Source organism: Canis lupus, chromosome 9, assembly GCF_003254725.2.
Source record: "Canis lupus dingo isolate Sandy chromosome 9, ASM325472v2, whole genome shotgun sequence".
Classification (NCBI taxonomy): domain Eukaryota; kingdom Metazoa; phylum Chordata; class Mammalia; order Carnivora; family Canidae; genus Canis; species Canis lupus.
In genome coordinates, this window is record NC_064251.1 from 17,077,397 (window position 1) to 17,094,441 (window position 17,045).

Genomic DNA, 17,045 nt, shown 5'->3' on the forward strand with positions numbered 1-17,045 from the left:
GCCTATTTCCAAAGTAAGTTTTAAAATGCTCTGTATTGGGCAGCCCGGGTGGCTCAGCGGTTTAGCGCCACCTTCAGCCCAGGGCCTGATCCTGGAGACCTGGGATTGAGTCCCGTCCCACGTCAGGCTCGCTGCATGCAGCCTGCTTCTCCCTCTCCCTGAGTCTCTGCCCCTCTCTGTCTCTCTCATGAATAAATAAAATCTTTAAAAATAAATAAATAGATAGATAGATAGATAGATAAAATAAAATAAAATAAAATAAAATAAAATGCTCTGTATTTCATCAGTCGTGCATCTGTACCTAACTTTCCATTCTACACCCATAGCTCTGGTTCAAAAGACTTTTTTTCACACAGCTGGGTTACTTGCCTTTACGTGTTTCCCTGGCTCCAAACCACCCTACACTTCCAATCCATTCACCCCACACCACTATCAAACATTCTTTTATGAGCACTCCAAACATGCCATTCCATGTTAGTGATTCTGCACTAAGGATAAAATTCAAATACACCAGCTTTGACATTCAAAAACAAGGTGACCCCAACTTAACCTTCCAACTTCATCTTCTACTTTCTTGAAACTTTTAAGTCTAGCAGATGGCTCTCTTCCCTGTTACCCAACACAACATCCTCATCCTTGGATATGAAACGTCCTATTTTCCTCTTGGAAACCTGTGTCATCTCGGACCAAACTAAAGTTCCGCTCTTCTCAGGTTTTCTGATCACCTTAGCCCACAATAATCACTCTTTCCTCCTAAATTTCAGCATTTAATGCCTGTATCATGTATCTAATTACAGTTAAGTCATTCACTACCATTCTAATGCTTCCTTTTCTACTTGAATATGAGAAGAAAAATCAAGTCACATAAATTATTCCTTGAAGGCAAGAGTCAAGTTGTCAATTCTTAAGTGTTTTCATCATTCCTTATTTTACTATCAGAGAAGTGTTTCCCTTGACCTTTAGGGGTAAGGTCAATCTTGATAGGCTAGTCTCCAAATAATTAAGAGTTATCCTGAAAATTTTTATACAGGGACACTTTTGACTATCCTCAATGATGACACATCTTTTAGTTTCTATTCAGACTGTCAATTATAGTAACTTCTATACCTGCTGAAGAACTATCTGTTAAGATAATATAAGGTATAGCACTTTGAAGGCTGGCGTGCTGGGAAACACCTAATAGCAATACTGTACCCTTTCACAAATTTTTCAGCTGATCTTAATGTTTATGGGTGAAATCAGGAAAATGTGTCTCATCCATTGCACTAGGGCAGCCCGGGTGGCTCAGCGGTTTAGCGCCGCCTTCAGCCCAGGGCGTGATCCTGGAGACTCGGGATTGGGATGGAGTCCCAGGTCGGGCTCCCTGCATGGAGCCTGCTTCTCCCTCTGCCTCTCTGTCTCTCTCTGTGTCTCTCATGAATAAATAAATAAAATCTTAAAAAAAAAAATACCATTGCACTATTTAGGATAAACCATCGAAGTGTAAATAATCTAACACTGGTTTGGCCACTAATAGAAAAAATAATTTCCTGCACTTAATAAAATGTAAAACCAAGTACAGCTGACCCTAGAAAGACACAGATTTGAACTGTGCAGGTCTACTTATACATGGACTTTTTTCAATAAATACAGTATGTGTACTGTAAATGTACTTTCTATTACTTTCCATAGCATTTTCTTTTCTCTAGTTACTTTATTAGCTTATCAATTTTTATGTAAATTACTAATTATTACTTACTATATCAGCTTATTTATATAATACATACTACATTCAAAATATTTCTTAATTGGCTATTTAGGTTCTCCGTAAGGCTTCCAGTCAATAGTAGGCTACTAGTAGTTAAGTGTTGGGGGAGTCAAAAGCTATACATGGATTTTTGACTACATAGAGGGTCGGCATCCTTAACCCCCATGTTGTTCAAGGGTCAACTGTACATACATATTACATCAATGTCTTGAATATATACTTGCAAATACCAAAGTCACCTCACACCTCTCAAGTCTGAGATCTATTACTATCAAGTTACCATTAAGAACAAATTAAGAGAATTCTCAATTGGGGAGAAGATCACTGCACCAAGTAAACTTTCTACAAATACAAAATTAGTCTTTCCAATTAAACTTCCAAGTCAAATTTCTTCTATGAATGCTTGAATGTATTTGCATAAGATATCAATTTCAAATACAGCTAGGTAGAAGCAAAATGAGTCTTAAGCAAATCTCACTCTTGTTTTCATCTTACGAAGAGAAAAACTGGTCTGTCTTCCAGCCTTGTGAATAAAGATCTTGCAAAATTCACTCTGCAAAGGGTGTGCCCAAAGAATACTTGGTGGAAAAATCTGCTGGAGGAGTGCCAATTTAAAAAGAAAAACATTTTCACCCAGTTGGAGATTCACAGGCACAGTGGCTGCAGCAACTCAGCTGAAAATTCTTAAGATCTGAAGAAAATTGTTTTAGAAAAAGCCCAGATCCTTTCATTTTCGAGTGAAATTCAATGAAAGGCAACTGAATGACTCAATGAAAGAGTCAACTATGTTAACTTTATGCATCTAGGTAGTAACTAAAATTCTGCCTTTGATATTTGACAGTGTGAAAGGGTCGCTCTTACTCTATATAAATGAATTTTACAATCTGTAATTGTCTTTAATCAATTATTTCTGGGAAAGAAACAAGAATAAGAGAACTTTTTGTTGGAAAAAAAATGTTTATTGTTTTGTTTATTTTGGGGGGGCAGATACAGAGGACTGTTTTTCATTAGGGATATTTATTTCCAAAGTGTAACACTTCAACAGCTTTATTCAGCAGAAAGAATACCCATATGGTAAAGACCTTTATCCTTACTCTATCACTATACCTCATCCTCAGGGCCCATACAGTGCTTTCAAGATTTCCTCATTGCTGTAAGTGAAACACAATTAAAAAAATAAAACAATGGTTACTACAGGTACACACACTGGCACCAAGTTGCCTCATGAGAGAAACAAGTAAGCACTGCTACAGCCCTGCCACTAACACCATGAGGAGACCCAGTGTGTAGACTCCCTGTGTTAATATAGACAGTATGAGCTCCATGGAGGATCACTTAGCTGGTCAGCATACCTCAATAAGATGGACAGTGTACCTAACAATTATAAAAGTCTTTCTTGGGGATCTCTGGGTGGCTCAGCGGTTGAGTGTCTGCCTTTGGCCCAGGGCATGATCCTGGAGTCCAGGAATCAAGTCCCGCATCCGGGTCCCTGCATGGAGCCTGATTTTCCCTCTGCTTATGTCTCTGCCTCTCTCTCTCGCGCTCTCTCTCTCTCTCTCTCTGTGTCTTTCATGAATAAATAAAATATTTTTTTTAAAAAGTCTTTCTTTCAGTCTGGGTCTCATCATTACAAAACTACAAGTGACATTTCCTAAAAAGGTATAATTCCGACTTTGTAAGTGAGGAACCAGGAAGATTTAAAGACAAAATTAAAATGAACAATTCTCAACAGTAGCCTGGAATTCTTTTTTACCATATTGCTCCCTCTTTAGTATTAATCACACAAAAGCTAGGAAAAATAATAACCTCCAAGTTCACCCTTCAGGTTTTCTGGTAATTATCAAATCAATAAAAATAAGATATTGAATGTTAATCATAAGCTCCATACTCAGACATGGAAACAACACAAACCAAGATAAGTAGGTGGAAAACCAATCAAGATATTCCAAACTGCTATTTTATGCCGCCTTTCAACTTCCTATAATTATCAGACTCCCCAGAAAAATATTTTTTGAGGAAAATACTTCAATAAACACTAAGTATCTCCTTACAATTTATAGATCAGCCACAAGTACAATGCAAGATTAAAGGAAAACCATAGAATACTTTCATATCTTAAAAGATTTTTTTCAGCAACTGGGGAAATAAGAGGATTTCTCCACATAAGTTAAAATATAAATAATTCCTTTAGAATGTCGAAAATGTTATTTTTTCCATTTGATGGAAAAAAATTATGAACTAGGTCACCTCTCTGGAAAACAACTTAACCTTCCCATCATCTCTCATGATCAGTGCCATGCACATCAATGTACCGTACAGTCAGAGAGGCATCTAAGGAGCTATGTGCCTTTGGTTGCTCCATTTCTCAAAACAGAATCTTCTTTCTGCTCCCTCCAAAACAGTTTAGGAGAAAAATACTCATAGAAAGAGCAACAAAAGAAAGAACTAGCTTTTTATCTTTACTCAAGTAAATTATTTAACATGCTTATAGTCTTGGGCCTCAACTATAAAATGGGAACATCACCATCATTTGAATGTACCAAATGTAGGGCACACCCAGACGGCTCAGTCAATTAAGGGTCTGTCTTGAGCTCAGGTCATGATCCCAGGTTCCTATAGTCTGCTTCTCTCTCTCCTCCCTGCTTGTGCTTTCTCTCTCACTGTTTGTCGCTATTTCTGTCTCTCTCTCAAATGAGTAAAATCTTAAAAAAAAAAAAAGATACCAAAGGTAAACCATCTAACATATAAGAGGTGTGATCAATACATACTCTCATTTCCTTCTCCTTTTTAAAGTCACTCCAGCCACCTCCCAGATGCTAGGTCTGCCCTAGCAAAACGCCCCTCCCTAACCCATCCAACTTCTATTCCATAAAAGCAATGAATAACAGGTTATTGCAGGTGAAAGGATGTATCTGGTTACGATACAGACCGTTTATTTTTCCTCAAAATTTATTACCAAATTACTTAATATTACTATAAAGTCTCTTGAACATAAAGTTAAATGCCCTATTTTACATTATGCTTGGTAGATTTCTTTTCATCAACCAAGTCTAAAGGGCAATTTGCTTCTGTTTCCACTAATACAACTTAGTGTTTATGCCCAGGCTGTGAGTAAACAGCCTAGAATACCTTGATTTCTTGTTTAGATGTGAGACATTAAGCAAGCTACTTAAACTTTTCATTCCTCACTCAGAGTCTGTAAAACTAAGATAATATCTACCTCCTCATTGCATTGTGAGGACTAAATAAGTTAACGAGTTTAAAGCACTTATAACACTGTCTACATCTCAAAATATTCAACCAATGTAGGCTATTATTAAGTTTCAACTCTGTTGTCTGATTAGGCAAAGTGGGTTAAAAACGTTATTCCCTAGTTCAAACAAATCACTTCAGTCAGAGTCCCCCTGGGGCTCTGTGATCTCCCAGGTTTGACTAATTTAGTCTCAATGGTCCTAAAGCTCTGTCTCTCCTAGAGTTTCTATCTCTTTAAGATATATCTCTCAAAAGCCAGAAGAACAAATAGGAAAAACAGACTAAAGAGTGAGCAAAAAAACCCAGTCACTACACATATTATGCTATCATTCAATCCTCTGGCTCATGTCCTCCTATCAATTAAGCAAAGGTAAAACAATTTATTTTTTTTTATTTTTTATTTTTTTAATTTTTATTTATTTATGATAGTCACACAGAGAGAGAGAGAGAGGCAGAGAGACACAGGCAGAGGGAGAAGCAGGCTCCATGCACCAGGAGCCCGACGTGGGATTCGATCCTGGGTCTCCAGGATCACGCCCTGGGCCAAAGGCAGGCGCCAAACCGCTGCGCCACCCAGGGATCCCAAGGTAAAACAATTTAAAAGAAATGATTTAAAATTGAATATAATCTCTCCTTCCTGGGTGTCATTCCTCAAATTCTCTACAACCCCCAAACCTTTTCTCCACAAATCCTCTTACCAGAGAGTTCTGAATATAATCTATACAGTTGCTACAATGCTATTAAATAGGCTACCAGAGCAATCCAAAACATTTATACTGTACCAAAAACAGTAAAACAGTATATTCTACTTGAGGAATAGACTCTCCAGACACTTATCAGATTGAAATTGATTTCAAAGCAATTCTGTTCACCATGTTGATGCAAAATCCTTCTTTATAACTAGTATAAAATCAAACAAATTGAAGTGGCCACAAAGCATTACTGAGAATCCAAATTAATAAGATTTACTTTATATGTATTATATATTACTGCACCCTTTCGTTAAAATTCTTAGAGACTCTATGCTCTCTTCACATTGAATACATGAGCATAATTTTCCCAGATATACAATGGGAAGTAGAAAAAAACCATAAACTGGTAGATATTAAAGGACATGACCTGAGGTATAAATTTTTGCCTAGCTTGCAAAATAACCTAGTCTATTTTGATCTTTGTTTAGGGAAAGAATAGAGAAACTAATTTGATTACTATTTTTTTTTGAGGGGTGCTTGGGTGACTCAGTTGGTTAAGCAACCAACCCTTGATCTCAGCTCAGGTCTTGACCTCAAGAGCCGTGAGGACTCACTCGTTGGATCCCATGCTGGGTGTGGAGTCTACTAAAAAAAACTAACAACAACAACAACAACAACAACAACAAAGAATACTATTCATCTGAAATAAAATGTGGCCCCAAGCTTTCCCTTTTCAAGTAAAATAATTTATCATGCATATGGAATCTAACAGGGTGCTCTGCAAATGATACTGAAACCTCTCTGGGTATACCCAATAGCCAAAACATTTAAATGAAAATTAGTGCCCACCACATTCAATAATCTCCTTCCAACTGTTCCTTCTCCATCTCAACATAGCCATCCAATCTAGTTACTCCCGCCAAAAATCTAGGAATCACTCATAACACCCTTTCTTCTCTCTCAACATCTACCCATCACATCCAATCAATCGTAAGTCCTAGTCACCCTACTTCCAATACCCACTTCTCTCTTTCCTTCTGAAGTCTATGAGTCCACCATTCTCTCTTACCTAGCTTACCACAATAGCCTAAGTGGGCTCCCAACATCTACATCCACTCTGCTCTTCACACAATTACAAGAGATTAAAAAAAAAAAAAAAAAAAATCCAATGATGTCTAAACATCATTGGCTCCACAATAACATTCTAAATGTGAGAAAAGCAACAAAACCACCCATATGACCTGGCCTTTCTGGCTCATTTCTCATCATTCTCCTTACACTGTGTCCTATTTTTCAAAGTACCAAGCACCTCCCATTCCCAAGGCCTTAGCATATACTGTTTCTTCAGTATGTAGCACACTCCCCTTCTTCACTACCAATCATTTCTCATCATTCAGGTCTCAGAGCTCACATGTTACTTCTTCAGTATACTTGCTATCATATCCCCCACCCACTGTAATCAGATGTTCCTGATATGCACCCTCAAAGCACTCTGAACTTCATTTCTGTAGCACCCACAACCACTGTAAACCTATCATCACTAACTATATGATTACTTGCTTAAAAACTAAGCTCTCTTTCTAATCTATATTGTCCACAAGAACAGGGATTGTGTCTTACTCCCCACTATATACCCCCACCACCTAACATCTCAGTAGGCATTCAATACACCTGATAAATGAATTCATCAATTCCAAAGTCTCCAATATAAGGCTCTGAGGTATAAGTCAACTCTTCACTATTTATATAGGATTACTTGGAAGCCCATTTCCTAATTTTTTAACATTTGCTGGAATGTGTAAAGAAATACAGAAATATTTGTTTTTAAGGCACTAGTAAAGAACCTGGACCTTCATGCACTGTCAGGGTTACTTTGCAAAATGTATTCTTATAGTCCCCCACAGCATGAAACTCCATCTATAATACAATGCTTCCTCAGTCATTGCCCCATACATCCACCATTAAGTCCCACTAACTCTACTTTTACATCATCTCTGTGATTTTTTCTTTCCTTTTTACACTGTATTTATCACTCTCACCCATATTGCTAGGTCTCTAAAATATCCCTAGTCTAGCCAACAGAGCTCCATGCCTCTGAACCTACCTGTATGCTGGCCTTCTATGACCTACCTCAGTAGGCCACAACCAAAAGAAAACTTCTTACCCAAATCCTAGCCACCCTTCAAGGCTCATTCTAAATTCTAATATCCTTTCTTTCCAGTTCCATCGACCAGCTGTGATCTCTATTTCATCTAACGTTTGCCTGATATTATTGTGTGTCAGGCACTGTTCTAAAGGTTCATCTTTGTCTTACCATATCTCCACATCTAAGGTATAAACTTCTCAAGGATAATCCATTTATTCACCAATCTCATCTCTTGCCTCTTACACATTTGCTCATTTAGTAAGTACTTATTATATGACCCACTTTATTAGCACTACTCATAAGAGTCCTTTCACTCAATTTTAGAGAATGAAAACACCAGTCACCAAAAAACATTTGTAGCAAGCAACTACATCTGCAGCAAATAAGTAACCCCCAAATTCCTTGTTGCCTAGCTTTCTTCCTTCAGAATCACACAAGGAACACCAAAAATAAATTCTATCTACATATCTTAGAAAAAAGGAAGGGGGGGGAAGGGAAGAAAATAGAGAATCTCCTATATCTGCCACTGAATGTCATATGCAGGTTAGCAGAAAAACAAAAGGCATTAAATGAAAGGTGTTCCATAAATGAAAGTTTCCTCAACTCTGAAGTAAGTTCTTTAAGAACACAATGGAATTACTCCCAAGTATAGCTCCCACGCAGTAACAAATTCAATAATCATACTAATGGACTATTAAAAAAAAAAAAAAAAAAAGCCCGCACACGCATATAAACACACTAAGGCATTAAAACAATTAAAGTTGGGATCCCTGGGTGGCGCAGCGATTTAGCGCCTGCCTTTGGCCCAGGGCAGGATCCTGGAGACCCGGGATCAAATCCCACGTCGGGCTCCCGGTGCATGGAGCCTGCTTCTCCCTCTGCCTATGTCTCTGCCTCTCTCTCTCTCTCTCTCTCTCTCTCTCTCTCTGTGACTATCATAAATAAATAAAAGTTAAAAAAAAAAAAAACAATTAAAGTTGTAAGTCCTAGGTCAAGAGGATGGTCTGTTCCAAGTTACACTGGTGACTTGTAGAGACTTTTGCTTCAGTTTCCCCAAATGCAAACCCTTACCCCCAAAAAAGTGCTGAGAACAGCTCCATCAGCTACATTATTTAAAGATACAGTAGTCACAGTTCAAATATAGCTTGAGCCTCAGAATTATCTAGTCAATTCCTTCATGATTAGCCCTATAGCTAGTCTGTAACAGAGAAGGGTTAGATAGGACTTAGTTTTCCTGGCTAATGCTACTCTCATTCCATCATTCTGTGAAAGGATAAGGAACAGGAAAACAAGGAAAAATCAAGTTGACCACCACCTTTGGCAACATCATTTGTGTATATTTAATAAATTCAAGTAGGAAGCTACAATACAAAACATTCCCTGACACCTAAAAAACAAAACCTACAAACACAACAGTAATTCATTATACACTGAAATCTTTATTAGCATTTCCAAGATGATGAAATTCCCCAGAAGAAACGTCACTGCAATCAGGTAATCCAAAATTCAAATAACTTTTTTAGTGTCACTAAACGAGCATCTAGTTTATGTTTACCCAACCTTGATCTGCAACAGACTTTAGGAGGCTATCAAATAAAACAAAGGTTAGCATAAATTAAGCCAGAAATAAAAGCATGAAAATAAAACAAGAACAAGGGGAACAAAATGAAGCCTTTCATTTTTAAACCTTACAAAAGGTACAAGACCTAGAAGCTTGGCTCTACACTTCCAAAAGCCAAGAGGAAAATAGAAACCTAGTGAACAACACAAATTATATCCACGTAATAGAAACAGACTTAATAGCTTAGAAAAAATTCACTTAGACTTGGTTGCACATCTTTCTCCCGGAGGTCCTTATAAAGAAGGCATTGTGTAATATAAAGACATATGCAACATCTATAAAACAACATACATCTCAGTAGTCCTAATGAAACACTGTATGGATTCTTTTCATAATGACCACCAAGATAATTTATATAATTAATGTCCCAGTCCCCAGAACACTGCTAAGAACATGTTTAAGAGAATATCTGGAAAAAAATTATTTTCTTAACAAGTACATACTATAGGAGTTTATAAGTATAAGGACCAAAAAAATGAAAACCAAGTTTAGCAAAATGAGATTATTGGTCCAGGAATTCATAACAAAACAGCAGAAAGAAACGCTTAAAGGGAAGAGAGAGGGAGGAATATAAAGAAAAACTAAAGTGAAAAAGAGAGCATGTACACAAACACACACATACTCAACAATTACGCTGCATATGCATGAAGTAACTAAATGCTCTTATTTCTATTTCTATGGTTAAGAATTAAAAACTAAGGTGGTTGCTGAAACATATACCTTCCTTGCTAGTTCGTCCATCCATCAAGGAGATAATGTTTAAATTCCTGTTCCTTCCACAGTGATGTTACTAAACAAGGATACAAGTCAAATCCATATAGTACAGCATTTCTAAGAAGTAGTTACATGGACCAAGACAGGAAGTTATGTGTAACATTTTAGGATAATTTTCCAAAAAGAACTTAAAATTAAAAAAATAACAGTTTTAAACTAAATAAAATCAGTTACCCCAAAAAATTAATCAAGAAAACAGAAAGAAATTCTCTAAGATAGCTCATCTGGCAATACAGAATTTACTAACTGTAAAATATAATACGATGATGAATATACACTCTGCCAAAAATTCAACAACATATAAAAATCAATCATTCTACTATTGCTAGTATGTGCCTATGACTTACAATGGATCAATGTTTTTCCTCTTGGAGGTAGGAAAGAAGAAAAAACACAAATTCTTGGTGGAAGCTTGTAATTTTCACAGAACCATCCACTTGTAATTTAAGTACCAGCATTTAAAAACAATTCATTTCGACAGCCTCTTCTGCTAAATATCTTCATGGCTGCTAGACTAAATCTAGACAACTTTATCTCTGACAGGAGCACTTCAGCAAAGGAGTGAAACTATTAAGCTACCTTAGGGGAAAAGTTAAAATTCACCAGCTGGATCAAGCTCCTGAAGAGTTAACTAGCTTCTTATTCTAGGACTCAAGAATTATAAATGTGGTTAGGAGATTTGGGAAGAGCTATTAAAAAATCACAAAGAAAAGGCTTCTCAGCATCCAAAGAACCACTTCTCCCCTCCCGCCTTTGCTTCTTTTTTAATCAAAGTAATGCCTCCATTCTCACTGGCCAATTGCTGAAAACCTTTAAAAAAACTCCGGTCAACAAACACCTGGCTAAATACCAGCCTTAGGAGTCAATCTGGTGATCTTGCTCAACAAGAACTTTAAAGTACTTAGGCTTTATTGGTGGTTTTAATTTAAATTTAATTATATCATAATGTGCAAAAAGTATATTTTCTTCACAGTACTTTTAATGCCCCAATTTTCCTTACTTTAATATGGTCTGATACTTGGAAATTCAACTTTTTAAAGCACTGTTTAGTTGATTTAATTGTAAGAGGATTCAAATGATTCCAAAAAGTTTTCTACAACTATCTCTTAAGCTGTCCTTACACTTCACAACCTAACAATCAACAAACCATTACATGATAAGAATGCTCAGAACGTAGTAGTGAGTCAATGGACTAAGCCTAAGCAGGCTTTTCAAATCACTAGATTATTCCATGGAACAAGAAAAGTTCTCAGGCATTTTGATTCCACTGAATTGGAACAGCTTCCCACAACATTACCAAAACTTAGAAATGTTTTCAATACAAAGTAACCTGAAAACAGTAAGCTTATAGGTTCTAGTTCTTCTCAAATATACAAGTACATGAAACTTAAAATGGATCAACTACAGTATGTTTCATGAAATTACTCTCAAAACACAAAATATGCAACATAACCACAATTTCTTAAAGCACTGACTTATGCAGTAAAGTCAGTGGGATAATGTCACAAATATTTGCAAGCTGGCTTAAGTCACTAACCCATTTAAGGAAAGATAACTATGTTGCAGCAGTGGCAAGCTTCTTAAATATACCTGCTTTAGATATTACTATAGAAATATAGTAACCTAACAAAAGGTAATGAATTAGGTCTAAAAGGAAGAAATTCTGCAAAATTATCTAGACTTTTCCCCTTGAAATAGAAAGGTAAGACAAAAATTCAGATACTGTGCTGCCGTCCACGTAAATCATATACACAAAACTGAGGGAAAAAAAGGATATTCACTTATGCTTAAAAAGCATGGCTGTCTCAACAAAGTCTTCAGTGAAAAATCATAGTCACCTTTTTACTACAGGCAAGTAAAAACCCAAATATTCCAACATATCCACCTATTTATTCCAGCCTACTTTAGCAATCTAACCTTTGTAGCGTCCCTGGCCCAAAAGGGGAAATGAAAGAGGATCTACTAGTCAACTCTCCTGCCTCTCTTTTTTCAACATCTCATGCTTCTCCCTCTCATAAGTCTAATACTTATTATAAGGAGATAAATGTATACTGATTTATTTTTAAGGAGATACACTATACTTCCTTGTTTATCTGTAAGGAGCCACTGCAGGAGGGAAGGACATGAGTAAAGTACCTCTGGATTTACCACGGCAATTTGAAGTACCACTCAAAGCCTATGTAGAATTTTCCTCAGAACAGATTTGGAAAAACCAGAAAAAAATTTATCCCAAAATGTCCACACATTAAACTTAGCTGAGAAAAAAATAAAATTCGAATCTGATAAAGATGAGCTCTTTTAGGAAGTATATCAAGTTGTGAAAGTGGACTGTACTTGGGAGACAACCTATAAAATACTGAAGCATTTTCTGATTACTAGTCCTTAAAATAAAAGGAAATCTCAAGTACTGAAACTGAAAACTGGGTACATATCTATTGAAAGTTTAACTTAAAAAGCAGCTATGGGGCGGGCTCAGTCAGTAGAGCATGCAATTCCTGAACTCTGAATCTTGAGTTCAAGCCCCACATTGGAGGTGGAGTTTACATACATACATACATACTTACACACATAATAAAAGCAGCTATGGATTGCAGTGAAGTTAACAAAATCAACTAAACTTTTGTCCCCACTTAACTAAATATTTTTAGTTATCTATATATATATATCTCTTATTAGAGAACCTGAAGCCAAGCCATACAGACTTACAAAATATATCCTACGTATACTTTTAAAAGAAATCTAACTTCACTCTGAAAGAAGTATATAATTTTACAAACTGGATGTCTTCTAGTTTTTTTCTTAATAAATAACATCTACAGCAACACAACATTTTGCCAGAAATATCTTTCATTTCTTTACTAGCAGATATATGCAACCACATACCTAAAATTAAACAACTGGAACATAGGCACCTATATACAAAGAATTCCATTCTCCCTATGATGGGAATTCACTAATTTTTTTCTCCCTTGTTCCAACATTTCTCAAGAATGATTATGTATGGGTTTTACTCACAAGGGTACATGGCGTTGCTCAGGATCAGCTCTGGTCAGTTCTTCCTCTTCAATATCAGACTCTCCTCCTGAACTACTGTCAGTGACGTCTGAGTCAAATGCTCGTTCACTGCACCTCAAGTTGGCTATACCACTAGCTGTAAATCTCTCCAATTCTTCTGAAATCGAATCACTTTTCAGGAAATTGCTAAGTCCCTCTGAAGTGGTGGTCTCACTGGCAGCTTTTCTCAGTGCAGCTTCAGCCTTTCGAGTCAGCATCAACTGGCTCCGGGGCCTCAAGGATTCCAAGTTTGGCAGTTTGCTCAAAGTTTTCTCTAAAAATCCACCCAGCTGATGCTGTATATGCCTCTCCACCTGCTTGGCTTGCACAACCTGTAAGCGCTTCTGTAACCTGCGGGCACGGCTCTCAATATCAGCCTGCCTCCGTAGTAAAGCTGTTATCCTTGTGTCAGAATCTAAAGCACTGAAAAGTATGGAAGACAGGGGAGACTTTTTATCCTCTAATTTGACACCCCCCAAGTTAGAACTGGAGTCTGTGCCAGGTGATAACCTACTGCTTCCTTGAAGTGCCGGTTGTTCCATGGAATTTACAGAAGATTTGTTTGCAGTGCTATTATTGCTAAATATAGTTGTGTGTTCTACATCAAGGCTTCTATGTGGAAGAGTGCAATTGGTCATACCCCCCTTCAAGTCCCCAGATTCAGATGCCACCACTTCACCCCCTTGAAGAGAAGATGAAGTGAGAGCTCGTTTTCCCCCATTGAGGGGACTGGAATTGTCATGATCAGAATGTGTTGAACTTTTAGTCAATTTCTTAGCCAACCCATTTACAGGTGCTTGTGGCAGAGCTGTCTGACTACTCGTATTCATGGTTCTAAGATTTTCTAAGGAAAACTCCAAAACTGGCTGTCTCCCCAACAGCTCAGCTCGGAGTTCATAGGACTGAGATAAGAGAGGATGAGATTTAAGGACTGTCTGCTTGCTGAAGACACCTTGCAATTTCAACGACTCTTTTGAGGGCACAGATGTTACATCGGAGCAGAGATAAGATGCCACCAGTGGTTGCAGCTTTCCCAAGTCTTCCTTGGTAGGATTATTTCGGAAGTCTAGACTGGGATCCTCTGCAGCAATGGCTTTTCTTTTGGTTCCGTTGGCAGCAATAAGAATGTTGGCGTTGCCGTTATTTTCGGCACTGCCAGGGGACAAAGTGGAGGATGGGGGAGCCAGTTTGAACCGGATATGGTGTGCTTCAGCTGCTGCGTCAGTGAGAGCGGGCGCCATCGCAGCCATTCAGCACAGAGAGACAGGAAGTCCAGCCTCTCCCGGTGCCGAGGCCAGCTCCACGGCCCCTTACCGCCTCCCCAGAGAACAGACTAAAAGAGAAAAAAAGAAAATGAAGTTAGAAATAAACACACATTAGAAAACAACTCACATGCTTTTAATACAAATACTACTTGAGGCTATAATCCAAATTGCCTCCAGAAACAAAAACACTAAGACTAATCTGGATACCTTGATACTCCTATATTGGGGGATGGGGAGGGGGAGACAGTGTATGACAATCCTTGCAGAGAAAGAATGCCATCCTTCTTTTTTGTCACTTGCTACCATAGACTGAAAGTAGCCAAATAAAAGTTCCATTCTGAAAGAATCAGATTGTTAAAGGTTAAATCATCTGCATTGAAAAAAAACACTATAAAACTTCTCGAAATCAGGGAATTTAAAGCACATGTATGAGGACACCTGGGTGACTCAGTCGGTTGAGTGTCTAACTCTTGATTTCAGCTCAGGTCATGATCTCTGGGTCGTGGGATGGAGTCCAGCATCCTTCTCTCCCTCTCCCATCTGCCCCTACCCTCACTTGCATATTCTTACTCTCTAAAACAAATAAATCTTTAAAAATAAAGAAAATGTATCAAAGCAAACATAGCAATTAAACAGAAAAGAATTAGTAAGGCAGTCCCCATTACTGCTAAAAAAGCTTGTATGCTAAACAGTTCTGTGCATTACTCTAACCAGAGAATCCAGTGCTTATCAGCTTCTCACTTCTCTGAAAAACCCCTCACACTACAAACTGAATTACCAGTTTGCTTCATCCAATTTCTCTTTCACTGTCTTTATAGTACAGCCAGCCCACCTCTCAAATGGCCCAACACATTTATTTTCCTTTACCTCAAAACTTTTTTTTTAAATCTAATTAACTATATCCAACATGAGGCTCAAACTCACCACCCTGAGATCAAGAGTCATATGCTCCTCTGAGCTGACCAGGCACTCCCTTTACCCCAAAACTTCTTGAAAGAATTGTATAAATAGCTGCCTCTAAACTTTTCACTCACAATCTGGCTTCTAAACCTACTGCTCTGGGGACCCCTGGGTGGCTCAGTGGTTTAGCACCTGCCTTTGGCCCAGGGTGCGATCCTGGAGTCCCGGGACTCGCATTGGGCTCCCAGCATGGAGCCTGCTTCTTCCTGTGTCTCTCTGCCTATCATGAATAAATAAAATCTTTAAATAAACAAACAAACAAACCTACTGCTCTGGCAAAGGGCACTAGTAATCTCATCATCAAATCCAACGGTCAACTCTCAAGCCCCCAATCTATGAGACTTCTCTGAAGCATTAGGTAGTGCTGACCATCTCATTCATCTTGAAATGCTCCTTTCCTGATGTCCTTTATACCAAGGTCCCTTCTGCCCTTTTCTTTCTCAACTCACTTCCTTTGCAGTAACTACCTAGTACAGCAAGGCCTCCTAACACTCGAAAAACTTGCTGAGCTTCACTAATCAATATTCCCACCTCTATGATCCTCAAGCTTCCTGAAACTCAAAATTCACTCTCTTCTTCCAATACATTCTCATCCTGTTTTATAATCTCAGGTAATGGCATTGCTTGCATTTAGCAGCCCAAGCTAAGAACCTCAGTCATTTTCTACATCCTCTTGGACTTATCTGGTCTGAGATCAAAGGAATTTATATAGAGCTAATAAGACAACTATCTTTTTAAGATTTATTTATTTGTTTATTTATTTATTTATTCAGAGAGAGAGCAAGAGAGAGGCAGAGACACAGGCAGAGGGAGAAGCAGGCTCCGTGCAGGAAGCCTGATGTGGGACTCGATCCCGGATCTCCAGGATCACACCCCGGGCTGCAGGCCTAAACCGCTGCACCACCGGGACTGCCCGACAACTATTTTTAAATTGTTTTTTTTAATTTCAATGTAGTTAACACAGTGGTATATTAGTCTCAGGTACACAATACAATGATTCAACAATTCCATACGTCACTCAGTGCTCATCACAAGTGCCCTTAATCCCTATCAACTATTTACCCATCCTCTCCTCACCTCCCATCTGATAACCATCAGTTTGTTCTTTACAATTAAAAGTGTTTCTTGATTTCTCTTATTTCTTCCCCTTTGCTTATTTGTTTCTTAAATTCCACAAATGAGTGAAATCATATGGTATCGGTCTTCCTCTGACTTATTACACTTACGCATTATATTCTCTAGCTCCATCTATGTTGTTGCAAACGGCACAATTTCATTGTTTTGTGTGGCTGAATAATATTCCATTGTATATATACACCACATACATGAATGATGAATGAGTTCATCAGTCGATGGACACTTGGGCTGTTTCCATATCTTGGCTATTGCAAACAATGCTGCTATAAACATAGGGGGCTAAGCCAGCTATTCTTTAAGCATGGTTTATAGGCTTCTTAGGAGTTTGCATTTTCAGGAGTCCACAAGATCAAAGCTATTTTCCTATTAATACAAAAACATTATTTGTCTCTTCTCA

The 17,045-nt window shown here is 37.9% G+C and overlaps 1 protein-coding gene across 6 annotated transcripts in view; it reads right to left on the reverse strand.

Annotated features, from left to right (window-relative positions):
- Nucleotides 1-17,045, reverse strand: part of KANSL1 (KAT8 regulatory NSL complex subunit 1) — a 185,893-nt gene that overhangs the window by 123,653 nt on the left and 45,195 nt on the right. For all 6 annotated transcript variants that reach the window (XM_035721191.2, XM_025436764.3, XM_035721190.2 and 3 more), the window contains one exon: nt 13,248-14,619. In XM_035721191.2, coding sequence (XP_035577084.1) covers nt 13,248-14,536 — 1,289 coding nt within the window. In that variant the 5' untranslated portion in view covers nt 14,537-14,619. The remainder of the gene's footprint in view (nt 1-13,247; nt 14,620-17,045) is intronic.